Below are 27,792 nucleotides of genomic sequence, written 5' to 3'. Positions count from 1 at the left end.
AGTGCAGAGGAACTGCTGAGCTTTTGTGAGCATTGTCCAGGTGCTTCACAGACTTAACCTCACCTGTGTGGTCCAGAGCTGCAACTGCAGCTCTGTACAGCTGAATAAACGATCATTAGGTGAGCAGATTTAACAGGGGACTTCAGCTCTTCTGGGCTGGGGAGGACAGGGCTTTACCCCATCTCTTTTTAACTCTTTTTCCAGCTGACAGAGACCTCTTCTCGATACGCCCGAAAAATCTCTGGCACCACAGCTCTGCAGGAGGCACTGAAGGAGAAGCAGCAGCACATTGAACAGCTGCTGGCAGAGCGTGACCTGGAGCGGGCGGAGGTGGCCAAAGCCACCAGCCACATCTGTGAGGTGGAGAAGGAGATTGCCATCATGAAGGCCCAGCACGAGCAGGTAGGAGGTGATGTGGCTTTATCACTAGCTCTCAAATATCTGAGTATTTGATATCCCCTGAAAGTTTCAGGTTGTGACATTACCCCTGTACATGAAACTTGGGCTCTGAATTTCTAATTTTGATGTGGTGAGTTAAGTTGAGGCTCTTTCTCCACTCTCCCAGTGTCACATGTGCTCTCTCTGCCCCGAGCCAGGAGCAGGAAAAGGGCTGTCTGTGCCAGATAAAAGGCAGTAGATAGTTTTTGTCTGGAGGATCAATACATTTCAATGCTGAAAATGCAAGTGGAGAGTAAATTTGTTCCCCTCAGCTACCCAGTCTGGCCGTGGCTGTGACTGCATTGCAGTGATTTTTGTGGTGCTGAGAACATCAGCTCAATTCATATGCCACAGCTTTCCTGCCAGAGAGAATGTTTTTATCACATTAATAAAGTCAGGAGATCTGGAAGGAAAACAGGCTGATCATATTAGGTTGTTTTGGGTTTTTTTTTTATGAGCATTTGTACAAAGGGTATTTTATGCACTTTGAATGCTTAAAGAGAGGAGTTGCTTGTGCTCTTTGTCACTGTGGATCTTCAGTGACTGTTGGTGTCCTAAATGACTTCCTTTTGCTTATAAAGCCCAGTCAGGTACCTAGGAGCAGGGATGGCACTGTATATGTGTGGCAGGTCACACCTGCCTGTCCAAAGTGCAGGAGAAGTTTGGAAACCAACTGCAAGCTGATGGCTTTCTTGTGTGTAGTGTTTCCCAGTAATTATCAGTAACAAATGAATCAACAGCAATCTGAAATGTTTCTTATTTCGTGACCAGATAACCTCTGACTAGATTTTCAAAACTGTTCAGGCTTCAAGTTCTTAACTCAGAGCTGGATTCTCCAAAGGGCTCAAGTCAGAGGGGCACTGAAGTGTGGACCAAACTTACAGCTGCTGGAGACTGAGCAATTTTTGTCTTCCTGATACCCACATCCCGTGCTCTTTGGAAAATCTGCCCTCTTACCACAGTGTCCTTTGAAACAGATCATCAAAACTCTCTGTTCCCTTGTTCTGATCCTTTTTTTTAAACAACCCTGTACTTCAAACATTGGTGACTTTTGTGCTTGGGCTCTTGTTTTGCTGCAGTATGTCACAGAGGCAGAGGGAAACCTCCAGCGAGCACGAGCCTTGGTGGATGGGATGCAGAAGGAGAAGATTGAGCTGTTGAACCAGCTGGAAGAGGAGAAGAGGTAAAGCAGGAGTGTGGTGAGGGAGGTGGAGCCGTGTATGGGCAGTGACAAAGGTTACAGGTGGTTCTGGCTGAGGATAGAGTATAAAATAAGTGTTGGATCATAAACAGGCCTGTGCAGGCTGGGCCACTGCAGACCCCTCTGTACAACCTTCCCCTTTGTTGGTGATGTGCTGATCTTGGGGACTTTCCTGCTGAGGAAGGGAAGCCAAACTGGAGTACAGCCTTACTGTGGTGTGATTCACCCTCTCCCCACATCCCAGAGGCTCCATCCATGTGTATATGATGATGCATTTCCTCTCTGGATAAGAGTGAAGATCTGCTTGTCCTTGTATATATGGAGTCCAATTTCTCCGTATATATAATTAAACTCTTCAGTGGGAATAGAAAGACATTTCTGTGCATTAGATAACTGAAAACAGTGTTGGTTTCAATTGACTGATGCCCCTCCTGAGGATGAATTGTTCTTTTGTGCATAAGTCTCCCTCTTCTTCTGGTAGGGAGCTCCCTTTCCCAGCTCCAGGAGGCCCTTTAACCCAAGACAGCTGAGTTTTTCCCTAAATATCAACAGATGCCTCCCCTAATTAGAAGGAGGTTTAGACAAGGAAGCTTGTTTATGAAGCTAGATATGTACACTCACAGCTATTTTTATCTGTAACAGAATCAGAGTCCTTACATCTGGCTACCAGCTCAACATCCTCATTATTGCCTTTTTTTTTTTAATCAGTAAAGAGAACAAAGAGGGCTGAGTTTAGCGGAAAATTGAATTATTTTGTATTGTTACTGGGTTCTCTCTTCCAAAAGAGAAGAGTCCTCGGCATGCCTGTGTTTGTGCTTGTGGTTCCATGTGCATTTATCCATGACTGGCCTGTGCAATCTGTGGGGAAGGCTTTTCTGCCAGGGTAACTCACAGTTTCCACGTTGTGGAAACATTAAGCACTGCCTACCCTCCGCCCAGGGAGTCAGAGGTTCCAATTCCCTTGGGATACTTTGTATGGACCCCGTGCATTTGGCACAGGAATTGCTCAGTGCTCAGCTGGAGGATAACAAGGTTTAAATAAAGCTGTGAGACTTGGCTGTGGTTTGCACGTTTTCAGGATCCCAGTGTCAGAGGACAGTAGCTGTGTGTGTCTGGGAGGATGTACCTTGCAAGAAGGCCATGTTTGCTGTGTGGAAAGCTTGTCCTGCTCCATGGATCTTGCAGCTCAGTTTCTGCTGAGCTGTTTGTATCCAAAGGTGGTCTGTCTCCCTCTCCTCTCAGACTTTGGTTCTGCAGACCATGATGTTGTTGTTTTTGGTTTTTTTCCTAGAACACAAAAAAATCTTACCAGTAGCTTTTGGGCAGCTTTTCCACTTGTTTGTAATGATCTCTCCATTGATGCCGTGTCCCACCAATCCATAAAACTTGAGTAAGGGTCATAGTGAAGAGGCCCCACGTGTGTGGCTGCTTAGACAGGGGGTGCTGGTCTGGGTGTTCCTGATTGCTCTTTGTGTCTCTTCCTCTCCCCAGGAAAGTGGAGGACTTGCAGTTCCGTGTGGAGGAAGAATCCATTACAAAGGGGGATCTGGAGGTAATTCCTAACGATGTTACCGAATTATGGGGTCAAAACCTGAAACTGCATGTGGGGTCTCCCTCGAGTAACCTCTGCCACCTTTTGCTCCACTCTAAGCAATACTTAATGGATGGCTTTGGACCTGCTGTGAACACCAGGGTGTAAACTGTGAGGATTGATCTTTGGTGTGTTGCCCAATGACTACTCACACTGGGAGCTGCCTGGAATTAATCTGTCACCCCGAGTTGCCAAGTCATGTTAAAATCTTTATCTGAATGTGTTGCAACATATGTTATTCCATCTAGAAATGAATTGACTGCTCAGTCTCTATCCCTGCAGTGTCCTCCTCTTAGCAGCTGGTGGGGCACACATGATCTCCTGGTTGGATGCTGTTTAATTCCAGATGAAATGCTGTATATCCTGAGGAATCCTTGTGTGGAGTCCCCTGCCCACAGGTGTGGGGTTGGACACCAGGGCTGACACCCTGTCATTGGGAAGGGCTGTTGCAGTGAGCACTGTGCAAGCTGGAAGTGATGTTGGGAGCTTGCCCTTGAGTGGGAGGCTTTTCCAGGGGAGAAAAAAAGAAAAGAAAATCTCTCTGTGAAAGCAAGGCCCTGCTCTCCACGTGTAAATCAAGAGGATTTCCCTTCTCTTTAGCCAGAGTGCCAGGTTAGTAACAGCCAGAAATGTCAAGGGCCCTGTGCCTGTTATTTGCTGTCAGTCATAGCAATAGAAGCCCAGGAAAACTGGAAAACTAGGCAATGGATATGTTGCTGTGGTTGTGACCCTCTTGGCACAAACCTCTCCTCTTCACCCAGAAGCTGAAGGAGCTGTTTGACAGGGTGTAAATCAGCACTGCACTGATAGCAGACCTTTGCTAAAGCACAGCAAGTGCAGTTTCTGCCTGGTGTGTGGGTGCAAAATCAGGTTTCCATTGACCCTTGAGCTGCCAAGTTCCCCCAGTGTTGTAGAGAAAGGTGGTTGATCCATCCATCATTCCCTTTGAGAGCAGTGAATTGTCCCTGTGGAAGCTCCAAGTGTTTAAGCCTGGCTGTGTAAAACTGGCAACGGGACCAGGGTTAACCACCAGGTGTATTTGGATGTACTTTTTTTTTTTTTTAAAGCCATCATGCTTGGCAAGATGATAAGCTGCTGTGACATATCCTCACACTGAGACCTGCAGTCATAGATCTGATTTTCCTGGGTGGGAAGGAATTATTTTGCCATGGGAATGTGGCCAAGCTTCCAGCCATTACAGTCCTGTCCTCACTTCCATGTTTGTCTGTATGAAAGACCAAATAGCTTAGGAAAGCTTGATTTCCTGTGATCCAGGGAACTGGGATGTTCTCCATGAGTCCAGCATCGGTGCCAGCACAGGCATTGGCAGAGGGCTTGGCTGTGGTCAGGTTTTACATCCTGTCCTGTCTAATTTGGATATTCATACTTGAATGAGTGACCCCCTGGAGCGAAATCTCACCTTCCTGCTTTGTTGTGGAGGCAGTTAGGATTTCCAGAAGTAAGTAGTTAACTTTTGAGGGGGAAAAAGAACCTCCAGGCCTCCTATTGGAAATCAAGGAGGGTAAGTGCTCCTTTATGCTGCAGTGTTTTTCCTGGGAAAAGGCTGTTCCTGATATTCTTTGTGTGAAATCATAACAAAGTCAAGCAGTGGCTGCAAGCACAGATTTTAGCATCCCTCTCTGGAGCTGAATGAACCAAAAGCAAAACCCAGTGACAGTTGACTTCCCTCCTCTGGTCTTTTAGTCCTCTTACACCACCAGCTCTTCCAAATATTCAGAGGGGAATGTTTATCTTGACTTAACAGGCAGTGATGGATATGATGGTAAGAACAGATTCTCTCTCTGTGGTCCCTGGATCCCGAGTTTCTGCTGAAGGCTTGGCTGAATCCCTGGATCCAGGGTTTCTGCTGAAGGCTTGGCTGAATCCCTGCTGTTTGTCCCAATAGTATGTAGGTTTTGAACAAATCCAGGGCTCTTGGGTGTTGAGCATGGCAGGCAGCATCCTTGGAAGCTCTTTGACCAAAGAAATCCTTCTGTTGGAGGCCTGGTGATACAGATCAAGGTTTTGGACCTCTGGTAGAGCAGCTGTGGATTTAGCCCTGAAATGAAGTTATGAATTCACCCCATTTTTGATCCAGGTTGGCAGTGCTGATGCTGTGGTGCTTTGGAAGATGAAAAACAAATGCAGGAAAAGCTTTCAAGAGCTTTGCAAGATGAAAAACAAACACAGGAAAAGCTTTCAGGAAAGGCTTTTTGTGGTGGAAAACCCGCAGTTTATAGGAAATATTATCCTCATCAAGGAACTCTGTCATGCTCATCTCCTGGGTCCTGCAGCATGTCTTGGATGCCTCTGGGAAGTCAGTTTGTAATTTGTGAACAGTAATTTAAGGCTAATAGCTACAAGTAGGTCTGAAATTCATATCTGAGCTTCCTCAAAGTGCAGGAAAACTTCGAATTTGAGGCTCTGACTCATCCTGGCTAGTGTTGGCAAAACAACTTGCATAAAATAACACAGGATTTGATGCAAATCTAAAGTTAAGGGCTGTAAAACAGTTGATCTAACTTTCTTCCCTGTTGATTTTTTTTTGGGGGGGTTCTATTTTAATATGTTTTTCCAGACTTGGAAAACAGCAGGATTAATAGATACTGAGCAAGAATATCAGGTGTGCTTGACTGGGAACTTGAGTGTCAACCCCAGGACTCTGGAGTCTCTTTGGGAGGTCCAGAGATGAGTTTTGTACTAGGTCAGCTTCTTCAGGTAGCCAAACTCTGATGTGCTGCCACCAGTTAATTCACTGATGTCCATGGAATATTTATTCCTGTAAGTAAAATCAAGCCTGGAGCCTCTATCTTGAAATGTGGATCTTTGAGCTTTGCAGAGAGCAGAATTAATTTTATTTAAGTAAGTAAATATTTTTGTTTTTCTTATTAGGATGCATTCAGCCAACTTTTGCACTTAAATGATATTATTTGGGGGTTTGATATTTGGGTTCTTGAATGGACATCTTTTTTTTTCCCCTCCTTCAGGGGTAAAATAGAGCACATAAAATAAGGAGTAGTCCTGAATATATCTCGAAGTTGAGATCCACCATCTGTGAATACATGTGTAATGATATTTTTCAAGCCTTAAAACGTGGATTTTTGCAAACCTCAGTTGCCATCATTTATACACAGCTAAGACCTGCTTTATAGTAGGGAAAGGCAGAAAATCCTTAAAACTTGTTCCAACAGAGAGAAGGGGAAGCAGTTATATGGAAAATGAAGGGCAGAAAATGGGGGTAAAAAGTGGTTCTGAGCAGGTTTGTTTGCTTTTTGGTAGATGGATTTTTTTTTTTATTTGGTAAATTAAATTTAATTTAAAGAAAAATGTTGGGTTTGTAAACTAAAAAAAAAAAATAAACGTGAAGGCCAGAGTCTGCATGCATTTCCCCATGTCTCCTCTCCTCTTTTATTTATGGGGAAATTTTACATGATATTTTACAGTGGTGGTTGTGGAGTGCTGAGGTTTGTCACCAAGTGCAGCTTTTGTGCTTTAAAAGTGAAGGGCACTGAAGCAAAGCCCAAAGTCAGTGCCCCTGGATTTGGGCAGGTTACATAAACTCCTTGTGCTTAGTTTAACCATTTGCCAAAAAAAACAAACAAAACCCCAAAGCAGCAACAACAACAAAACAACAAAACCAAACAAATAAAAACAAAAAAAAAAAACCCAAACCAAAACAAAATAGTAGTTTTCTTATGCCAAGGCTGGTGGACTCTTGGTGTGCAAAAATCACTTTTTGAGATTCCTGGCAGCCCTGTACGAACCCAAAGCACTGATCTGTAGGACAGTTTGGAATCTCAGTCTCCCTGATTTGCTTCAGTGCAGTGTATTTGGGGTTTTACAACGCTCCATGAACAGTGTGACCTTCTTTTTCTCCCACTTAGTGCAGGGGTCACAGAGTCCCCAGAGCAAAAAGAGGATGGGAACTTCCAACTCTTTTCAACCTACCTTGTGATTCTTCTTGAGGAGAGACTCGGAGAATCATTGCAAGGTCTTTGCATTCCCTGTGTGGTGCAAAGGCCTTGTACTGGTGGGAGCTTTGCTTTTTAGGAAGTGTCTCCAGCTGCTGCAGGAAAACCCCGAAGCAGGTTTCTAACGCAGAAGGATGTTTTCCCATCACATATTCAGTTTTCCTGTGAATAGCCACTACAAGTACCATGTAAAATCCCTTAGGGACCGTTTTCTATTTGGTTGGATTTTTCCTCCTTGTTTGGATCTTTATTCTCCTCCTGTTGTGAACTGCCTTTCCTTGTCTTGTACGCCGGAGATGATGTTGCAGCCTTCTCTTTCCCTCTCTTTCTCTCTCTGTCTCCCTCTCCCTTCCCCTCCTCCCACCTCCACTGTTCTCTTTTCCCTCTGTGTGACCAGACTCAGACGCAGTTGGAGCATGCCCGAATACGGGAGCTCGAGCAGAGCCTGCTGTTTGAGAAGGCACAGGCTGAAAAACTCCTCAGAGAATTAGAGGACACCAGGGTAATGGACCCCCACTTGCCCTGCCTGCAGAACAGCGCTTGCCCCTGCGTTGATGCTCATGATGCCTTGCTTTTGGGTTTCTTTCTTTTGGTTTTTATGGGGTCGATTGATTTTTTGGCTTGAACTTTAAGCTTCCCTGATTTTTATTTTTTTTTTGGTTGGTTTTTATTTGCTCTCTCTCTCCTGGGAATAGTAGTATGATATGATTTCTAGCTTTGCTTCTCATGTGGGGACTTGTTTCTCAGACTGAGTTTGCTGCTCTGCCCCATGCCACCATCTGACACACGAGCTCTTCACAATTCATTTTTCAATTAACATATCCCAATAATATCTGCACCCTGCACAATTCATTCTGCATTGAGGCTGCAGTAGGAAATGACATTGCAATCAGCATTCCCTTTGCTCCCCCTGCCAGCTGTGGGAGCTGCCATCTGCAATGGGACATACTGGTTAGGGCAGGTGGGCCTGCTCTGATCCTTGGAACAGGCTGCCCAGAAGAATCCTAAAAGCAGACAGATCTGGAAAGGGCTTTTTCATGCTGGTGTGGTTGTGGGAAGCAGCAAACTTGCTGCAGTGAGCTTATGTCTCACCAATGGGTTTGAAAGCTGTAGAAAAAGCAAACATGAGGGACTCCAAAAGGTCTGGCTGGTTTGAACCCCCCTGTGCCCTCCTAAAATAACCACCACCAGCCTCCTGGGCCGATGGTTGGTGGGGAAACAGCAATTGAAATGGAGTGGAATTCATCACTTAGGTTTTGGCTCGGTTTCCTTGTTTCTTCTGCTTTTTTTCTGATATTTCATCTAGTCAAATCTCTTCTCCATCCACAGCTGCAGCACCCTGAACTCCCTGTGACTCACAGGTAGTTCGGCCCTGCCAGGTTACAATCAGATCCTAAGATATTGATCCATAGCCCTTATGCTCAGCGTTCACCATGGCCAGATTTATTGTCTTGCATCCTCTAGCCTCCTACGTTATTTTGACTTTGCTAATAAACTCTAACAAGTACTCATGTGTAAAAATCCCTTTTCCTTTTTACACCAGGGTAAAGAAATTCTGTTACAGCAGAGAGGTCTGTAGGCTGAGGATTGCTGAGCAATAAAGGAAACATGATATGCTTAATGCTGGTTTCGATGCTTGTGATATTCCTGCATGTGCAGTCACATCTCCTCTGTGCATCATCTGGCAGGATGCCTGGTCTGAAAACATAATGCCCTTCCAGGACATTATTTTTCATAAACCACCGTTGCTCTCTAGCGAATTTCAGTGGTTATTTCCAAGACGTTTTTCTGTGGAAAACGAGAGGTTCCTATTAGAGAAAAACAAATTGCAATTGGCACAGACATAACTGCCAGTTGTCAGTGCTGGTTACCCTGGTGCAAAACTGTGCTCAAGTTGGAGGGTGCCGGGTGTTCTTTTTGCTGTTTATTTGAATTTTGACTGATGTACTTTGGATTTACCTCCACTGGGGCACACTTACTAAAGGGGAAGGTGAGAGGCGGGCGCTGACTTTGTGTTCTCTGTTGCGTTGCAGTTAACAACAGTGGCAGAGAAGTCCAGGATCCTGCAGCTGGAGGAGGAGCTGAGCCTCAGGCGCAGCGAGGTGGACGAGCTCCGTCAGTGCCTCAGGAGCTCCCACCCAGCAGAGAGCCCTGAGCATAACCTGGGCTTGCAGTCGGAGGCTCTTCGGCTGCGGGATCAGCTGCTCTCTGCCAACAAGGAGCATCAGAAGGAGAGCAGCCAGCTGAAGGAGAAGTATGAGAAGACGTTAAAGAAGTACCAGCAGGAGATGGAGAAGCTGAAGTCTGTCAACGAGAAGTACTCGCAGGAAATCGTTGACCTAAAGCATAAAGTTCAGCAAGCCACTAACGAGAACATGGGGCTCATGGACAACTGGAAGTCCAAGTTGGACACGTTGGCTTCTGACCACCAGAAGTCTCTGGAGGACCTGAAAGCCACACTGAACTCAGGCCCTGACACCCAGCACAAGGAGATTGTGGAGCTGAAGGCAGTGGTGGAGAGTATAAAGATGGAGCACCAGCTTGAGTTGGAGAACCTGAAAGCAAAGCACGACATTGAGACAGCTGTGCATGTAAAAGAGAAAGAGAGTCTCAAACTGAAGCTGCAGGAGGCTTTGGATGAAGTGGAAAAAAGCAACAGCAACTGGAAAATGCAACTGGAAACCAAAAGCAGTCAGCACCTTCTTGAGCTCCAGGACGTGAAGGACAAGTGTCGAGATGCTGAGCTGAGGGTGCATGAACTGGAGAAACTTCATGGTGAATACACAGACCAGACAGAAGCAATAGCTTTCTTGAAAGAGCAGATTTCTTTGGCCGAAAAGAAGATGTTGGACTATGAAACATTACAGAAAACAGAAGCCCAGAGCAAACAGGAGATCCAAAGATTGCAGGAAAAAGTGCTTGTCTTAGAGAACAAGCTGCAGTCCATGGAGGCCCTGCACCCTTCTCAGCATGCAAATGTATGACTTTGGGGTAGTTTCACTTGTTTATCATCACTGTTGGTAACCCTTCCTAGGAGTAGCCCTCAGCTGCTGCCTCGTGCAGTTTTCTGAGGCTCAAATACCTGGATGTTTTTTTCCTTCCACTGACAGTGCTCCTTCTGCACTTTATTTCCATGCTGAAGGTGTCTTCCCACTCTTGAAATCCAGTAGGAAAAATACGAGTCAGGAGAAGCAAGTGGGGCCACACCTGGGCTTGGAGGCTGCTGTGGCAGCAGAACCAGGGTGGTTGTGGTTTGTCAGGGTGGGCTCTCATCCTGAGCAAGCAGCGTTCTGAGCTGGAAAAGCATCATTCCTACAGTACAGGTGTATTCCTCCAAGGAGCTGCAGCAGCCTTGGTGTCCTTTGGGGTGGGTGGAGGGAGAGGGTGGATGAACAGTTGCCCTGAGATAGGGCAACATTGCTTTCTCAGCACCTGGAGCAGGATTTAAGAGCCCCAGTGAGGGGGCTGAGCTGTGGGATGGGGGGGGGATGTGCCAGCAGCACAGCAGAGGCAGTGGGGAGGCTTCACAGCATGTATGGGAGACAAGGAAATGTTGATTTGAGGATTATAGTGGGAGGGCTGCTGGCAAGGGTCAGGATGGCACCAGGCTGGGGAAACAAAATGCCTGATTGAATATGAGTCCTGAGCCTCCCAGGGAAGGCTGGAATAAGAGCAGTAATAATATGAAGAGGTCATTTTTCTGTGGCCTTTGTCTCTTTGTCATCCTTTTTTTTAATAGTCCCACAGGATGCCATCATCCTGCCTTTGTGCATGGCACAGGGACACGTGGCTGGTTCTGCACTGGAGTGAGGGGGGAGGTTGCTACTTCTGGCTCGAGGCTGGGCCCCTATTTGTGTTTGGATTCTGCATGAGAAATGAGCAAAAAACCCCAATTTACCACTTGTCCCTGTGAGGATGCAGAAAATGAAAATGAGCTGTAAAATGTGCATGTTTTAAGAATGCTGTCTTGAAATGTCACTGGTGATGTAGTTGCTGTTCCAGACAGAGTTGCCAGTGAAGTGAATTCAATGCCTGTGTTTAATTTCCCAACACCAACAGCCCCACTGAAACCAGCTGCACCTTCAGGTAGCAAAGTCAAGCCCGTGAGTTCCTGTTGGCCAAGTCAGAGCTTGCAAAAGGGCACACTGAGGGGAGGAGAGGCAAAAGCCAAGGAGGAATCTACAGCACTGATGGTGTTTCAGGGGTTGCTCCAGCGTGTTTCATCTAGTAAAGGCAGTTGGGAACAATAAGTAGAGTCAGGGCCCTGGGAAAAGTGGGCTGTTATTACAACATGTCACATGCTATAGCTGAAATTCAAACAGGAATGAATGGAAAAGAAGAAGTTGGAGGCTCCTTCCAGAGCCCTTTAGATAAATGAGAGGGCTCTGGGGGATGTTGATACTGGATTAGAAGTGGGGAGTCTTGAAATAATTATTTCAACTGTCTGTCGATTAAAATCAGGAGAATATGGGAAGAAATGCATGGGTGAAAGCCTTTGAGGATCACAGGTCAAGTTCTATTTTAAAATGTTAATTTAAAGTGACTGCAATGGTATTAACTGTCCAAGTATTTCAAACAATTGAACGTGTCTTGTGACAGTCGTTCCTAGACCTTCAAGTGAGAGCCACAACTGTGCTTCCCAAGAGCAGTTTAGTTTTTTCATACCAAAAGTACATCAGGAAATGGGTTTCCCTTTCAGGGGTGTTCCTGCTTCTGTTTGTGTCCTACAGCCCACTCAGACTTTTGGGGACTGACCTCAGGGCTCTCAGTGGTGGCCACAGTGGCCTCACGTCATGGAAAGTTTGACTGTGAGTTCTGTGGCCTCTGGCTTTTCCTTGCAGTACAGAAAAGGGGGGAAAGGCAGAATCCTCTATATGGACCAGCATTTGCTTGTTATTCTTTTTATTGATGCATTCATTCTCTAATTATTATTATTTTATCAGTGTGTTTATAACTTGGGGCACAGTTAAGTCCTTCAGAAGCTGAGGAACTCGTTGGCTGGTGGGTCTCAAGCTGAGTGCTGGAGAGTATTTGCACCTGAATATTCACTGTGATGGACCAGAGGAACCTGGTCTGAGGGAGAGCAGCTCTTCCATCACTGTGCAAAGTCTGAGTGTGCAGAGCTGGACCCAGAGCTTGTGGGGAAAGCCTGAGCTCTCTTCCCTCCTGGGTGAATCCCAGTGTTGTGCTCAGCTGCCTGTTGTGTGTGGGCACTCTCAGATGGTACTGGTTGCCCAACAGGACAAGTGGCTCCTCTAAACCCTTTATTTCCCTCTTGGGAAAGATGTGAAACACCCTTACTTGGTTATTGAATACCCTCTGCTTTGGATGGGGCTTTGTGGTTCTTGAATTTGCTTTAAATCTTTGGGTAAAATGTTGGTTTACATCTCATGTCTTACATTTATTTCAGATGATTGAAACTAATGATATTTCAGAAGAAAAGATAAAGATGAAGCAGACTATGGAAGGTATGAAACGATAGTTTTTATGTGGAAAACCCTGTTCTAGTAGCTTATGTGCTTTTTCCTCCTCTGACTTTCTGCTCTTGCAGGCACAGCTGCGTGGATGGGGCTTAGGAAGTCATTTCATCTCTCAGAATTTGCTGGATGGCATTTGTTGCCTGGCTTTGTTTTTTTCCTTCTCTTCTGGCTGAGTATATGCAGGGAGGGAAGTTTTCATTTTTATTACACACTCACTATGCAGATGCTGTGGGTTGGAGACAGATCTGGGGAAATAGGTACATTTCCATCTCATCACTGATTCTTACAGCAGGTAAAATTCAGACCTGAAATGTCATTTGTTCATAGGAGAGGAGTGATAATGGCAGATATTAATGTGACCGGCTTAAAATAACGAGGGCTACTTTTTATTAAGTTTACAATAAATCAAATCAGTCCTTTTACCAAAACTTGGAATTTTATGCACTCAGAAAATTTGCATACAGGAAATTGAAACTGAACTGCACTCAGCCCCCTCACAGAGGGTGAGCTGTAACCCTGAGTCTGAGCAGCAGCAGAGCTGGATGGCTCAGACAGCCCCTGTTAGGATGCAGCAATTTAAACTGAGGACTTTTACTGGCTTAAACTTCACTTAATAGAACCTTTGTTCAGTGAGTGTTCCTCCAGCTGGTGGTGGATTCAAAGAGAGATGTTTTGTCCTATTTCCATCTGCCCTCAGTGCAAGCCAGGCTTTGTCCATCAGCCTCATCTGTCTTTGCAGGTACAGTTTTATGTAGAGCACATACATGCTATACCCCATCCCTGGAAGTGTCCAAGGCCAGGCTGGATGGGGCTTGGAGCAACCTGGGCTAGTGGAAGGTGTCCCTGCCCATGGCAGGGGGTTGGAACAACATGATCTTTAAGTTCCCTTCCAACCCAAACTGTTCTAGGTTTCTGCACCAAGCTGTTTGCTGATTGACAGGTAATTCCTGCCCAGTCATGGCAGAGCTTAGCTGGTCCAGCAGCCACTGCTCTAAATGGTCACTCAGCCCATATGTGTGTTGTTTCCATGCTGAATAAGCCAAAAATAGATAGATGTACTGAAAACAACCAAGTCAGACTTGATCCACAAAAGCATCAGACTTCAGATCTACAGCTCTGAGTATGGAAATGCATTAGTTCCAGAAAACATGTCTTTTGGAACTATCTCTGCCTTCCAGTGTAGGAGGTGACACAAACAAATGTTCTGAAAGTTTCTTTTGGTGGTTTTTATTTATGTTTTATTCCCCTTTCCCCCCCTCCTTTGTGGTTGTTTTCTTAAACCTGTTTGATATGACTTCCCAGCTGTGCATCCCACCTCCAAATGCCTGGAAGGTGATGAGATGCAGTGAGAAACACGTGTTATCTGTCTCCTGCTGCTTCTCTGCTGCTGAAGGGTACCATCACCATGCCCTGTGCACCCCAACCTGTGCCATACAGTCAACACCTCCCTGATTTGCACAAAGCACTTTCCAGCCTTCTGATCTTTGTCTTTTCATTTCCCCACAGACCTCCAAGACAAGCTGAGTAAAAGAGACAAAGAGGTGTCGTCCCTGGTGTCCCAGACTGAAACTCTAAGGGCCCAAGTAAGTGGTAAGTTTCCCTAATCCAGTGTTGGTGGGAATGAGGCGTTTCCCTCATCCTCTGTTACTGGTGTTGAACAAGGGCCCAGGTGCTGAAATGGGCTGGTGTAAAACATGATGCTGCTGGTCTTTCAGTGGGTAATGTTGGTAAACATTAATTCGGGAGTTGAACACAAACACTGCAGGAAATATTTTGTATCCTGTGAGGGAGGGTTTGGGTTCCCTGAATGTCTAAAGCTAAAGAGAGAGAAGTCAGTGGAGCTGAGTGTTGTTTCCAGGATCTCCCCTTAAATAGGGTCAGATCCAGAACTAAACACATCTGTGCTCTTAGGAGAGGGAACTGGGAAAAGGCGAAAAGTGGGAATGTAAGTAAAGGAGCAAGTGACCTTTCTTCCCCCAAATCCTCTGATTCTCATAGCTTTGGAAAATAAATGCAAAACAGCAGAAAAGAAGGCTGATTCAGTGTTCAAAGAAAAGAAGAGGCTGGAAGGGGAACTGGAAGCCTTGACCAAGAAAACACACGATGCTTCAGGGCAACTGGTCCTGATTAGCCAGGAGCTGCTCAAGAAGGAAAGGTCAGTGTGCAGGTCTGGAGACAGAGGGGCTCTGTGTGTATTCATGTTCATTCTGGGTGCTTAATTGGCCACCTGAAGGAATGTAGACATTGTTGAAGTCCAGCCCCCAGTTTTCCTGTTCTTTAGAGATGCTGATGTGGGAATTTGGTTAGAATTAGGGGCTGTGAATTCTCAAAGGCACTACCCTGTCACTCACTGCTTGCCAGGAGCTGCAAGACAGCTCAGTGCCCATATAGATGCTGAATGAAGTCATCTGCAAGCCAGCCAAGCTGGCAGCTGCCCTGCTCCAAAACAGTGCCCTGTGCAGGTCCCAGCTTCCTTGAAGCTGGCACAGTGGGACAACAAGGGATCTGAGCCCCTGAAGCGGTGGGAAATGGGGAGATTTGCTTGCTGGCCTGTCTTTGGGTCTGCAGCAAAGATGGGAGGGAGCACAGCAGGACTCCAGTGGTGTGTGGGCTCTGGGAATGTTTTCACCTCTTCATGCTGCTTCTTCCAGGAGCCTGAACGAGCTGAGAGCCTTGTTACTGGAGGCAAACCGGCACTCACCGGGGCCGGAGCGCGACCTCAGCCGGGAAGTGCACAAAGCTGAGTGGAGGCTGAAGGAACAGAAGCTCAAAGATGACATCAAGGGGCTGCGAGAGAAACTGGTTGTGCTGGTGAGGGCACCAAACTCCCTCCTGGGCTAGGCCTGGGGCTGGAGGGCTCTGTGCTGCTGGGGAGGAGGGTGGGCTGAGCCTTTCAGACCTTGCTCCAAGTCTTTGTGCCTTGTTTTGTGCTTCCAGTCTGATGGGGCGCTTCCTTGACAGTGCCTGTGAGCAGTGGCCTGGCTTAGCAGCATCTCATTAAGCAGCAAAAATGTCCGTATGTCATAGAATCACAGAATGTCCTGAGCTGGAAGGGACCCACAAGGATCATAGAGTCCAACTCCTGACCCTGCATAGAGGACCCAACAATCCCACCCTGTCCCTGAGCGTGTTGTCCAAATGTTCTTGAGCTCTGGCAGCCTTGGTGCTGTGCCCACTGCCCTGGGGAGCCTGTTCAGTGCCCAACCACCCTCTGGGGGAAGAACCCTTTCCTCATATCCACCTTCCTTGTGGGTCCCTTGCAACTCAGGATATTCTGTGATTCTAAACCCCCTGACACAGCCATTCCCTTGGGTCCTGTCACTGGTCACCAGAGATCAGTGCCTACCCCTCAGTTTTCCCTTGTGAGGAAGTTGTAGACTGGTATGTCCTTCTCCAGTGTTTTTCTGTTCCCACAGGTTTTAGATCCGTGGCCAAACAGGGCTAAAATTTGCGGGAGAAACCGAAGGTCTTTCAGCTACCCCACGTGTTTTACACGTTCTCTGATCTAAGAATAAGTAACATCCTCTAATTCCCGTGTACTTCAGTGTCCTCCAGTGGTTGAAACGTGAATAACCAGTTTGAACTGGAGCTGCTGCTGGTTGCACTTGGCAGGATCTGTGCTCGGCCCCCCGTCTGCTGCTGAAATCGCAGCGTGGCTCTAGGAGTTACGTGGGTTTGTGGGTTTGTACTTTGAGTTTCTGCAGTTGCTGGTTTTGATCTGACCAGCTCCTCTTTTTCCCTTTGCTGTCCAAGGACAAGGAGAAGTCGGTGACGGACCAGCGGCGATACTCCCTGATCGACCCCTCGTCGGAGTCGGAGGTGATCCGGCTGCAGCACCGGCTCGTCAGCACCGAGGACGTGCTGCGCAACGCGCTGGAGCAGGGGCACCAGATGGAGAAGCTCATGGAAGCCATGAGGCTCTCCTCTGAGAAAACACAGGTAGAGCATCAGCAGCCACCTCCGGGGTCGCTCAGCAATCCCCTGGGTTGTTGCCCTGTGCTCTGGGGAGATGCCTCGGCTGGGTCGCCTTCTCTCTGCTGGAGCCGCCTTCTGTCAGATGTAGCTTAAAGCTGTAAAATCCCTGCTGGCTGGTAATCACAGATCCCTCTGTGCTCTGGAGAACGGTTGCTAAACGTGGTGTTTTGGGGAAGTTGCAGTGTGAGTAACTGTTCTTTGTGTGTGCAGTGTCATGTGGCTGCACGGCCTTGCAGTACAGGCACTTTAGAACATGAAAGTTGAGGTTTCTCTGCCATCCCTCTTCTTTTAGAGGTTTATTTCTGTGCAGTCCATAGGCAGAAACTTTGGAGAAATTGCCCTGGGAAAATGTTTTCCACTCTTACCAGTTCCTGGAGGCACCTCTGTGTCCAATGTGGGTTTGCTGGTGGACTGTGAATGTTCCCACTCCAGTTACTATCTTCTTTTCCCAACTTCCTCTGGTCTCCCTTTGTTTCTTTTGACTAAAAGAGAACGGCTTCTGTTTTCTGTCTTGCATAATTCTTTATTAAAGTGAAGGCTACAAGTAAATTGACTCTCAACATTTGGCTTTTCCATCTCATACGTGTGGTGCCTCAGCCCTGACTGATTCCTCCTGCAAAGTGACCTGCTTTGTGCTTCCTGTCCTTGATTACTCTTCCAGCTGTATTTTCCCTTGGCTCTGCAACCAGGCCGTGGCTCTCAGAGCCCAGATGCACCAGTGCTCCTCTCATACCTGCTCACTTAAATACTTAGCTGAAAAATGTCTTTCTCTTGCAGTAATGTACCTTAGGGTAGTACAGAGAATGGGCTGAGAGCTTGTTTTCCCTGATGTAGGTGTAGATATGCTGTGGTGGGTAATCTGGGGATATCAAGCCTTCTACCCCCCCATGACAGTCCCCTTTGGATACACCAAACCCTGTTTGCATTGCAGTGGCACATGAGTTGGTCAGGAGGAGGGTGCAAGGTAAAAACTGCAGCCCTGAAAGCTCTGCTGGCCCAGACAACAAGTTTGTGGCAGTCCAAGATGTACCATAATCCTGTTGGTACCTCCAGAGTGGCTTTAGCTTCTGTGGTAATTGCTGTGTGTCAAGTGGAATGCTGGGACTCCAGGCTGCAGCTTTCTTCTCTTGCTTGTGCTGGCTATGCTGTCATTTTGAAGCTGAAGGGCTCCTTATCCCTGCTAAAGAAACATTATAAATGTTTAAAAGTTCTTGTGCTTTTTAAAGATAGAACAACCTGTCCTGGCTGCCAGACTTGTCTCTGGAGATGGGAAGTGGCAAATGTCCTTTTCAGTGCTGGATGTTCAGTGTGCCATGTTTTGCAGCTGACACTGTCTTTGGCTGAGTGTTTGCTTTTGGGGTTTTAAGAGGTGGGAGTGAAGAGTGGGTCTGTGTCTGTAAGGAAATCAGGGGATGTTTTGTAGCTGGGAGGGATGGTGGGGATTGGGCCAGGGCGTAGAGGGCAGGAAGCTTCTTGCCAAAAGTGGGCTGGGATATTTGTATCCTCCTTTCCTTGTGTGGAGTGGGCAGCTAAGGAAGGACACGTCAGCTTTACCAGATTTCGGTGTTGTAAGCAAAACCACCAGGATCTGTGTCCCTCTCCAGTAAGAATTGTCTGTTCTCCATTGCAGACTGTTGGAAATTCTGGGTCTTCTAACGGGATTCACCAGCAGGATAAATCCCACAAGCAAGAGGTAAGTTATGAGCAGGATGTTGTTCCAAACAGTGGCTGCTTTGTGTGATTTCTTGCCTGCTGCGCTGGGCACAGCACTTGGATGGGGCAGTTCTGCCAGCAAAAGCTTGACTGTATCATTCCCACATTGAAAGGAAGAGGCTTTGCACATCTCCAGTTCCCAAGTGTGGTGGGAACCTCACAGTGGGTGCTTGCCCTGGGAGAAGCAGTGGGAAAGCAGAGAAGCACTGCAGTGTCCTGGGTCAGTGCTGTGTGACTCTTCTCCTGGCAGCCCCAGCTAGAACCTGCTCAGACTCAGATCTCTGCCATCCCCTTTACGTGGGTGGCATTTGTGGGATGCTGTCCTGGTCTTGGTTTTCATTATTCAGGACAAGACCTGTAGCTTCAGATTTCATCTCCCTGCAGGCAGGATGGCCAGTCTGAGGGACTCACTGGGAGAGCAGTGGGTCAGGACATGGCATTCCACTCCATGCCTCAGTGTCCTCTTCCAGAAAAGACCTCTGTGCTTGTCTCATTTTGCCTGACAGGGTCTGTTTTCTTCCAGGAGAAGCTCTGATAGAGAAGAGGTGAAGAGGATCATTTCACGCCAGTATCGGCTCCTCTGCACAGTCAGGAAAAACAACACCACATCTGGCTTTTAGCACCTCCAAAAGACCACACACAGTATTTTCACTTTAAAGAAGGACAGTGTTTATAATGTAGTAACTGATGTAATCAGGACAATCCTGGAGTCCAGTTTTCCAAGACAGCCATTGTTCCAGGAGGGAGCAGAAGGATCTCTCTGGGTTTGGTTTCTTACTTGTATTGGTTTTGACTGTGGAATTTGTGTTGTTTGAGCTGCCCTTGCCCCACCAGCCGACGTGGTCTGGGTGGCAGCTGCCCCGACCGGTGGCTGAAGTGTCAGCGAGTCCCAGTAACCCCACAGGAGCTGCAAAGGGATTTGCTTGTGGTGTCCAACTCCAAAGTGTGTGCCCAGGGGCTGCACACTTCCCACGGGGTCTGTCCCTTCCCTCCCACCCGCCCTGATGTCCTGAGGACCTGCACAAGTGAGTGAAACCTGCTGGCATGAGGAAAACAGGGTGTGGGGACGTGTTCCCCTCCTCTCATTGCAGAAGACATCACTGTTTTAGAGCGCAGAGGCTGCACTTACTTCTTGTATCATAGCATGTTGTGGGAAATAATCCAATTTCAGAGGAATATTTATTTTGTTTCTCCCCCCCTGCTGTTTCTGGGGAAGGAGCTGTGGTGACTCTGAGTTTGGGGACAGGCACACTTCTCTCAGGTGTTGGTGACCTTTCTTCCTGCAGTGAGATCTTTGAGCAGACCTGCTGATGTCCTATGCCACAGCCTGTCCAGCCTGGCCCCCCTCACTCCTTGGGGTTTTATTGGATCTGTTTTGAACTCAAGATCCATAGATGCTGGATCTCAGGATCACTGGCCTGGGAGCTCCATGTTGGGGGCAGTCAGTGTGGGACAGATGGCTTGAGGAGAAGGTTCCCTCCTTGCCTGTTTAATGTATCAGCTAATTGCCTGGCACTTTCCAGAGCTGTCCTAGGCTCTTCAGTGGGATAACCTGGGATGGATGAGGTGAAGGTGCTGCTGTGAGCACTCATACTGACTCTGGTATGGCCTGAGCGTGAGTATTTGGAGGAGGGGAAATCCAGGAGTGGAGCCTGCACAGCTCTCGTGTCTGTACCAGCAGTGCAGACCCAGGCAAGGATCCTGTGCCTTCTTCCCAAGGCTTTACTTTAACTTTGGACCTCAACTCCCAAAGGACACGAGGGCAGAGGAAGGGGACAATGTGCTCTTAAAGGTGTGAGAGAGCCCAGCTCAGGTTCACTGTTCAGTACCACAGGGAGCAGTCACAGCAATATTTTACCAGGTTTCCCCCCTGTTAATGCCCAGCTCCTCCAGTCTTATGAGCTCTTGTTTTATGATGGGGCATCTGTGAAAGGACAGGATGGAAGAGACCACTGAGAGAGGAGATCTGAGCCAGATCCCAGGCAGGTGAACATGATGGCACATCAGCTCCGTTGCTTTTTGCCCTGATTTCCCACATAGTTGTGTTACTTATTCATAGTAAGGATTGCTGGACTCCTGCTTCCTGGAAGGATGGGCAGCCAGAAGCAGCCTGGGAAAGACTTGGGCTTCATGGCTGCAATTCTGCCATGAGGAGGATGATGCTGAATACTTGACCCTGCTCACTCATGATTAGTGATCTCCCATCCTTCAAAGGAGGCTGGGAGAGGAAGGGGGCTTCAGGGGAGTAAAGCAGGTCAGAAAGCACAGCAGAAATCTGGCACATGGCACTGGGAGGCAGAGCCTGGGGTTGAACTGGCTGGAAGTAATTCACATGAGATCCCATCCTGCCTTGTAGAGTGTTTCTTCAGGAAAGATTGCCACATCTCTGCCTAGCTCTGGGAGTTTGCCTAGGGTGGTCTCCAAAATCCTCCTGGTGGTGTATTCATCTTCTAAGTGATTTAGGAAAGTCCCAGGGGGAGTGTTCATTTGTTATAGCCCTCAATAGAGATACCTCACTGGGAGCTGCTGTTTTAAATTTTAAGAATTTAGGGCTGGTGTTTCCCAAAGTGCTCCTGTTGGCTGGATGGTCTCTAAAGTCATGTCTGCAGCTTCCCAGGGCTTCCTGGGCCCTTGCAGGAGGGATGCCCCATTCTGGTTTGTAAGTTATTTTCCCTGATAGGTCTTCTGGTGACTTGTGACCAGCTGCCTTCACCTACAGAGGAATGATACCTGTGCTTTCCACCTCCCTTTGGCTCTGTACAGGGCAGGATTCACCAGGAGTGGTTATGGAGACCATTTATTTGGTTCTGTTAATCAGATCCGAAGTTGTCAGGCTGGAGGAGTCTCTGGCTCCTGCCTCCTCCTGGGGACCATCCCCTGAGAGCAGCTCAGACCTGTGGCTTTTCCCGTTCAGCTCGGGTGACAGTGCAGAACAGCAGCAGATGAGTCAGAGCAGGTTCAGAGTTGGTGCTGATGGTCTTTTCTGGCTGTAAAGAGCTGTACTGGTCCCTAAGGATCAGCCAGGAGCTGATAGCACTGCTTGGCTCTCTGTGGAGGCTCTGTGGTTGTCCTGTTGCAGGGCTGTACCCAAATGGGCAGTGGGGTGAAGCTCCCAACACCCTTGGGGTGCAGGTCCATGGGAGCTGCTCCCAAATGGGACCAACCACAACACCAACAGGACATGCTGTCACACATGTCATCTGGGCTTCAACCCAACCCTGTGTAAGGGGCCAGGAGGGGTTAGACCTCAGTCATGTCCTCCCTCTCCAAAATTGGCACAGTCTTCCCCAGGGCACTGGGCTCTGGCTGCCCTTCTGAGGTTATAAGAGACCAAACTAGGGACAGACTTGGAAGGGACAAGGAGGAGATTCCCCAGCCCCTCTATTTATTTGTAAGTTTGAGTGCTATTTTTGCCTATGTGGTGGTGTATAAAGTACTTCACAATACTTGTTCTCACTGGCTTGGTTCTTCGGGAGAGGTTTCCAAGGGCATTGGAGCGCTGATGCACCATCTCCTGTTGTCGATCCAGGCTGGTTCCTGTTTGTGCCTTCACTCCCCCTTCGGCTTCAGCCTCGCTCTTCTCTCGATCCCCGAGAGCTGGTGTGGGGGGCTGTGCTCTCCCCAGCCCTTCTCCCAGCCCAGGAGTGCCACGCTGGTTTTCCATCTGGAGCTGGGTCCTGAGCATCGTACCCCAGAGTTGCAGGGTCGGGAGCAGGAGGTCACGCACTGCTGGAGCTCTGGGCTCCGAGGGAAGGACCAGCACCCCGGCTGTGGGAGCAGCCCCAGGGCCAGTGGCATTACCCTGACAGTTAGTGATGCTTTTCTGCTGAAAGCTGAGCTGCTATCCAGTGAAAAAAAAGCCTTTGGAATGGAGACTACTCTGTGTTGAGTGATTTCTTCTCTAACTCACAAGACCAAAGGGAAAAGAATCTGTCTTGCTTGGGGATTTCAGCTTTATCCCTCCTGCAGCATCCAGAGAGCTGGAGCAAGGGGCAGCACCGTGCTGGTGCCCTATGGAATGATTGTGTCAGGCTGCCAGCCAAGGCCTTACAGCTCCTGCCTCACCCCAGCCACCAGCAGCTCCTCTGGCTTGCAGTAGAGATGCATGAGGGTTTCATTAAACAAAATGATGCAAATTACACTGTAAAAGTCTTAACAAAAATTCTAGTACTCCATTATTTGGCAGCTTTAGCAGCTCAGCACTATCTGTAGGGAGTTATTAATACACTAAGATCCCATAGGCCTCATGTAAGTTACCAGAATAAAGACAATACTAGATGTATAAATGGATGATAACCTTTTACCCGTACAGTATGTATTACAATTTTGTAGCTTAGTCATTTTTTGGCTATCAGATTTTGTTAGTATGATATAAAAAAAAAAAAAAAAAGACAAAAAAAAAAGGTTTGACTGCTAATGTCTATTTTGTTATTTGATTCATTTTCTTCCTCTGTACAAAAGCTGTACAAATCTGTCTGTGTAACTCCTCCACATCTGTATTCATGTACCACCCCCCTGTCCTGGCTTGCTGGTGTGGTGAGCTCGTACTAAACAATAAACTCTGTGGCTGAAGTCGGGCACCCCGGGGCTGCTGGGGTGTATTCAGGGTGTTCTGCGGAGCAGGGGCTGGGGACATGGGGCTGTGGCACTGTCCCCCTTGCCCTGAGCCACAGCAGTGACCTTGAGCCATCTGTCTTTGGGCTCTGCAGCTGCCTGGGAGGCTGCAGAGATGCCCTGGGCGTGAGCTGTGCCAGAGCTGGCACCCAGTGGCCTCTGCTCTCCTGCATCCCGTGCCAGAGGTGAGGACAGCCAGGCCCAACACCTGGGGCAGCTCCTGCTGTCAGGTATCTCCTGAGCTGTGAGGTGGTGGTGCTATTTATTCATCCATGGTGATTTTCCCCTATGATTATCTCCCCAGTCCCTCACTGACACATCCCCAATGCCCAGAGGTGAGGAGTGTTGCAGGATGCTGCACTGGACCCACCTCCCCTTGATGCTGGCACCCACTCCAGTTTGATTGGTGCCACCTTCGTTTTCCAGAGGCTGGGGTCGGGTCATCCTCATCCCTTCCAGCTCACCTACCACAGACCTTCAGAGAAAGGGATCAGTGGGAATTGCAGGGAATTGGGAAATGGGAATTGTAGTGGAACAGTCTGGGAGGAACTGCCAGCTCCCAGCCTCCTGCCTTTCCTCTCCTTGTGTTCCTACCCCATGCCCATATGGATGCTCTGAGCATTGTGTGGTTACTGTCACTGATGAGGCAGGACTGGAGGGATTTATTCCAGGGCTTGGTGCTTTTTTTGTTCTACAGCATCTCAGCTGGAAACTTCCTTGACTGCCTGTGCCCTGGCTTGGCACTGCTCATACAGCAACAAAACATCCATCTCTTCCTGCTGTGTTTTCCTGCACCCAGTGGCTGTAGATCCTTTATAGGAACATATTGCCAGCTGCCCTAAGATACAGGAAAAAATTGAATGCTTTCCCCCTTGCTTTCTGGCTCTTCCTGTTCCTGGATTTAAAATTCTCCATTACCATGATTACCTGGAAGTTTTAAATTCTTTCCAGTAGCAGGTGAGATGTGCAGCTGGTGGGCTGGTTCCAGAGCAAGGCCCTGAGAAAGTTACAGATGACTGATGACAGCACCATGAAAACTGTCCATACAGCTGTAACAGGGTCTGTGCAGTGTGGTCCCTGACTTTCCTTTTTCAAGGTGAGTAAGAGTTGCTGTCAGGAACAAATAATTGGGACTTTGTCTCTCCAGCAGTTCCCTGACCCTGTGCAGTGCAGGGTCTTGGGATCTCCTAAAACAGCAGGGCAAGATCAGTGGGTCCCTGGGTCACCACATGGCTTATTTCTGGAGTGGGTGCTGCTGCTTCACTGTCCATGGGCTTCACTGTCCTCCAAGGGCTGGAAGAAGAATAATTCATTTGAACTTTATTGGGAGGAATTTCCAGTCACAGAAGGTCCATAGGGCTCAGCCCAGTGCTGGTGCAGTATGGGGAGCTGATGAAGGTGCTACACTCCTGCCCTTGGCTTTTGGAGGCAGTTGCTGCTCGCTCAGGTCAGGTCCTAAGGTTCCACAGCTGGGAAGGACTGAAGGGTGGGATCCTCTCCCAGTGCTGGGGTGGTGGCTCCTGTGGGTGATCCCACTGTCACAGCTCAGTCCTGAGCAGTGGCTTCAGGGAGGTTTGTGACCCTCTGCTCCGTTACCCTGTCTTCACTGCCAAGGGGGAGGATGGCTCCAGCAGTGGCTGTTGAGCTGTCCTGACAGGTCACCAGCAAGCCCCCTTTTCCAGCCAACACTCCTGGAGGGAAGAAAGCAGGTTTTGTGGACAGGAGGCTTTATCCAGTACAGCTGGCAGAAAACAGCGAGTTTTCTATCGAGCCAGCCCTTCCCTGGGCTGGGCAGGGGCAGGAGGCAAAGGCTGTAAGCATCATATTCCTGCTCAGGACTCCAGCTCCATCTTTTGTGTAGTCTCACTATGTAATTCCTCAATGTGCATATTTACAAGGAAGTGCTCGAGCCCCTGTATCTCACAGAGAGGCTGCTGCAGCACAGGCCTTTGCAGGCATCACCTTTCAATGCCATTAACTGTACAGTGAGGATTAATAAAACATGAAGTCTAAAGATGCCTGAATCACAGTGGAGGACCAGGTAAACTCTGCCAACAGTAATCTTTGCACCGCTTTTTGTCCTAATATCCATCCATGGAGTGGAGCCCAGGCCGGGACGCAGCACTGCTGTGTGCAAAGGGGTGGGATGAGGGTGGCATGGGGACCTTGCCACCTGTGATGCTCCTTGGGCATCACAGGAAGCTCAGGAGAGGTGATGCCTGGGATGTCCTTCCTCATCCGAGTTAGGGACCTCAGCCCTGGGATCTGCTCATGCCTGGAGCTGGACAGGTGAGTCAGTGCTGTGTTCGGTCCAGGAGTGAGGGAGGGATGAGGCAGGAAGTGGCCTCTCTGCATAGGGACAAGAATGGAGGTGGCATCTCTGTGTGGATGTGGCTGCCCTGCTCTAACTGGCCATGCTGTGGCCACCTGTGGTCCATATTCCAGTAGTATGTACCCAATGCTCCATGCACCCAACGGCACGTCCCTTTGGGATGTCCCCTCTGGAGGTGGCACATGATCCAGGTCTCTGCTTGGTGCTGGGAGACCTATGAACAACTAAAGGTGCAATTTGGCTTTTGTAGGGGCTGCCTGTGTCCCATCTCCTGGGGGCACCACAGCTGGGCAGCCCTAGGGCTAAAATCAGGGCTGGGAATGTGCTGCTTCCCTGGCAGGGCTGTTTCTTCCCCATTCTTTTGCTGCCTCGCCAGTGTCCTTGTCAAAAATTGCTGATTTCCTCCTCAAAAGCTGCTCCACACCAGGACACGGTGCCTCTGGGCCACCCCCTCCCCAGGAACAGCGAGGAGGAGCAGGAGCAGGGAGGTGACCAGCAGAGGCTTCACCTCCATCCCGGGGAAGGGTGTGGAGCAGCTGAGCCTGAAGCCATTTCCAGTGCAGCTGAAGGACAAGAGGGGCTTGGGCTCTGCAGCCCCCGGGGCCTGAGCGCACCCTGGGCTGCTCCTGGTTCCACAGCAGGCCCCAGATTCTCAGAGATGCCCCACAAGGTGCCGCGGGACCAGCGTTGGCCTCAAGTCCTGGCCACGGGGCACGATGTGCTCAGTCTGGTGGCAGAGAGACAGGAGGGAGGAGAAAGGTTGAGGAGCATCAGGGAGCCTGAGGAAGAGAGAGGCTGGTGGGACCAGGCTTCGTCTGCATTTTGAAGGTTTTTTATTAACCTAATAAAACCTCTTTTGGAGGTTAATTTTAACAGACTTCTGTGTCTGCTGAAGAGACGTCCCCTGTTGAGTACTCGGTGTCCAGTCCTGTCCGGCTGCTTGGGGGCAGGTGATGTTTAGCAGGGCAGGGGTGTTTGGACAAGCTCCGGTGCCCAGGAGACGTGCTTGGGCTTGCAGGTCTTGGCTGGCCATTGCTCCTGTGAGGTGGAAGGGCCTGGGGACAAGGGGCAGGGGTGAGCTCCCCACTTCCCAGGGGCAGCCCCCGGCTGGGGCAGCGCTGCCAGCCCAGGACGTGGCAGGCAGCAGGGACACCTGCCTGTCCAGAGACCCCCAGGGTTGGGGGTGCTGGTCCCCACCCACCCACCAGCACACAAGCTGTTGTCCCACGCTGGCCAGGGCCATCCCCCCACCTTGCTCCACCTCCATCCCCAGTCACCCCATCTGCCAGTCCTCCTGCTCCATTCTGCTTCTGCCTCTTCATCCCACCCCAGCCCCCTCCCCAGCATACAATCAGTACCCCCTCCCTCTGGTCTTGTGCCTTGACAGGGACGTACCCATCTCACCCTGTGCCCTGTTCACAACAGGAGGCTGGTCCTTCTGGCCCTTAGAGATGTGGCTACTGCTGCCCAGCAGCTTGGTCACACTAGTCTGGGAAGGAGAGAGCAGTTGGTTGCAACATTTGGCCCAACACATCATCCCCCAGCAACCCTCCCAAGCCAGCTCTCCCTGGGGCAGCTGAAAGCACAAATTCCCCCTGGATACTCAGCCTCTCCCAGCCGCGGTCACCCCTGCCATGTCCATGCCTTTGCCTTCCTTACCTTGTTGGGGGGTGCCATGAGGCCCTGTGGTCGCGTGTTGTTCCCAGGGGAAGCCTGGGTGTGCTGCACCAAGTGGCTGATCCTCTGATGGTCCCCAGTGCTCTGTAGCACGCGGGCGATCCTGCCCCTGGCCACTGTTCTCCTGTGGGATGGTTCTAGGATTGATCAGTGCTCAGCACAGGGGAGTGCAAAGAGGGCTTTAAAACCCTCCAGACCTCGGGCAAGCATTGATTCCCCACAATCCTCCCTCTGCTCCCCTACACTGCTCAGGCCACAGGGCCCCTCTGCCCCCATGCAGGGAAGAGCTCTCCTTGCTAGGGCAGGGCTATCCTGCACCCCAGGAGCCAGGGCTGTGTCCTCAGGTCCCCTACCTTTGGGTTTGCTGTGGGTCCTTGCTGGGGGGCATTGGCTGAAAATATGGGAGTGTCTCAGGATACCTGGGGAGAGCAGAAGCCACAGGTTGGTGACAGGGGACAAATAACCCACATTTGCTTGGGGCAGTACCCCAGAACCCACAGCCTTGTAGCCCAGAGCACCTCTTGCCTGTAGCCCTTGGGGATGAGCACCCACAAACTCTCTTGATGGGCAGGGCTGAGGAGGGGGCTCAGCAGGGTCAGACCCTCCCAAGCAGACACCCTCACCCCTGTGCCTGGCACAGCAGGTCACCCCTGGCAGCCATTGAGCCCCATCCCACTCACGCAGCCCCCCCAAAGCAGAGGGGATACTCACGGGCCAGGAACCTGCGTTTTGACCGGGCGGTCACAGGACAGGCACGTGAAAGGGACTGGCAGCTGCCTAAGGAGGGGGAGACAAAAGGG

At 49.2% G+C, this 27,792-nt stretch overlaps 2 protein-coding genes across 6 annotated transcripts in view; one reads left to right on the top strand and one right to left on the bottom strand.

Annotated features, from left to right (window-relative positions):
- CLIP2 (CAP-Gly domain containing linker protein 2) overlaps positions 1-22,941 on the top strand; it is a 75,067-nt gene extending 52,126 nt beyond the window's left edge. For 2 of the 4 annotated variants that reach the window (XM_017828951.1, XM_017828950.1), the window contains 12 exons: positions 205-402; positions 1,518-1,621; positions 3,131-3,191; positions 7,599-7,703; positions 9,235-10,179; positions 12,612-12,669; positions 14,188-14,271; positions 14,680-14,836; positions 15,333-15,492; positions 16,435-16,620; positions 18,287-18,349; positions 18,893-22,941. In XM_017828951.1, coding sequence (XP_017684440.1) covers positions 205-402; positions 1,518-1,621; positions 3,131-3,191; positions 7,599-7,703; positions 9,235-10,179; positions 12,612-12,669; positions 14,188-14,271; positions 14,680-14,836; positions 15,333-15,492; positions 16,435-16,620; positions 18,287-18,349; positions 18,893-18,904 — 2,133 coding nt within the window. In that variant the 3' untranslated portion in view covers positions 18,905-22,941. The remainder of the gene's footprint in view (positions 1-204; positions 403-1,517; positions 1,622-3,130; positions 3,192-7,598; positions 7,704-9,234; positions 10,180-12,611; positions 12,670-14,187; positions 14,272-14,679; positions 14,837-15,332; positions 15,493-16,434; positions 16,621-18,286; positions 18,350-18,892) is intronic. The other 2 variants (XM_017828953.1, XM_017828952.1) reach the window with 1 other exon arrangement.
- A 3,075-nt stretch (positions 22,942-26,016) lies between these two features.
- LOC108504235 (glutamine-rich protein 2-like) overlaps positions 26,017-27,792 on the bottom strand; it is a 5,563-nt gene continuing 3,787 nt past the window's right edge. The window contains exons 11-15 of one of the 2 annotated variants that reach the window (XM_017828954.1): positions 27,704-27,789; positions 27,346-27,411; positions 26,975-27,116; positions 26,711-26,804; positions 26,017-26,370 (exon numbers count right to left, since the gene is read on the bottom strand). In XM_017828954.1, coding sequence (XP_017684443.1) covers positions 27,770-27,789 — 20 coding nt within the window. In that variant the 3' untranslated portion in view covers positions 26,017-26,370; positions 26,711-26,804; positions 26,975-27,116; positions 27,346-27,411; positions 27,704-27,769. The remainder of the gene's footprint in view (positions 26,371-26,710; positions 26,805-26,974; positions 27,117-27,345; positions 27,412-27,703; positions 27,790-27,792) is intronic. The other variant, XM_017828955.1, reaches the window with a different exon arrangement.

Source organism: Lepidothrix coronata, unplaced genomic scaffold (genome assembly GCF_001604755.1).
Source record: "Lepidothrix coronata isolate B3197 unplaced genomic scaffold, Lepidothrix_coronata-1.0 Scaffold154, whole genome shotgun sequence".
NCBI lineage: Eukaryota > Metazoa > Chordata > Aves > Passeriformes > Pipridae > Lepidothrix > Lepidothrix coronata.
This window is presented reverse-complemented; position numbering and strand designations above follow the sequence as displayed.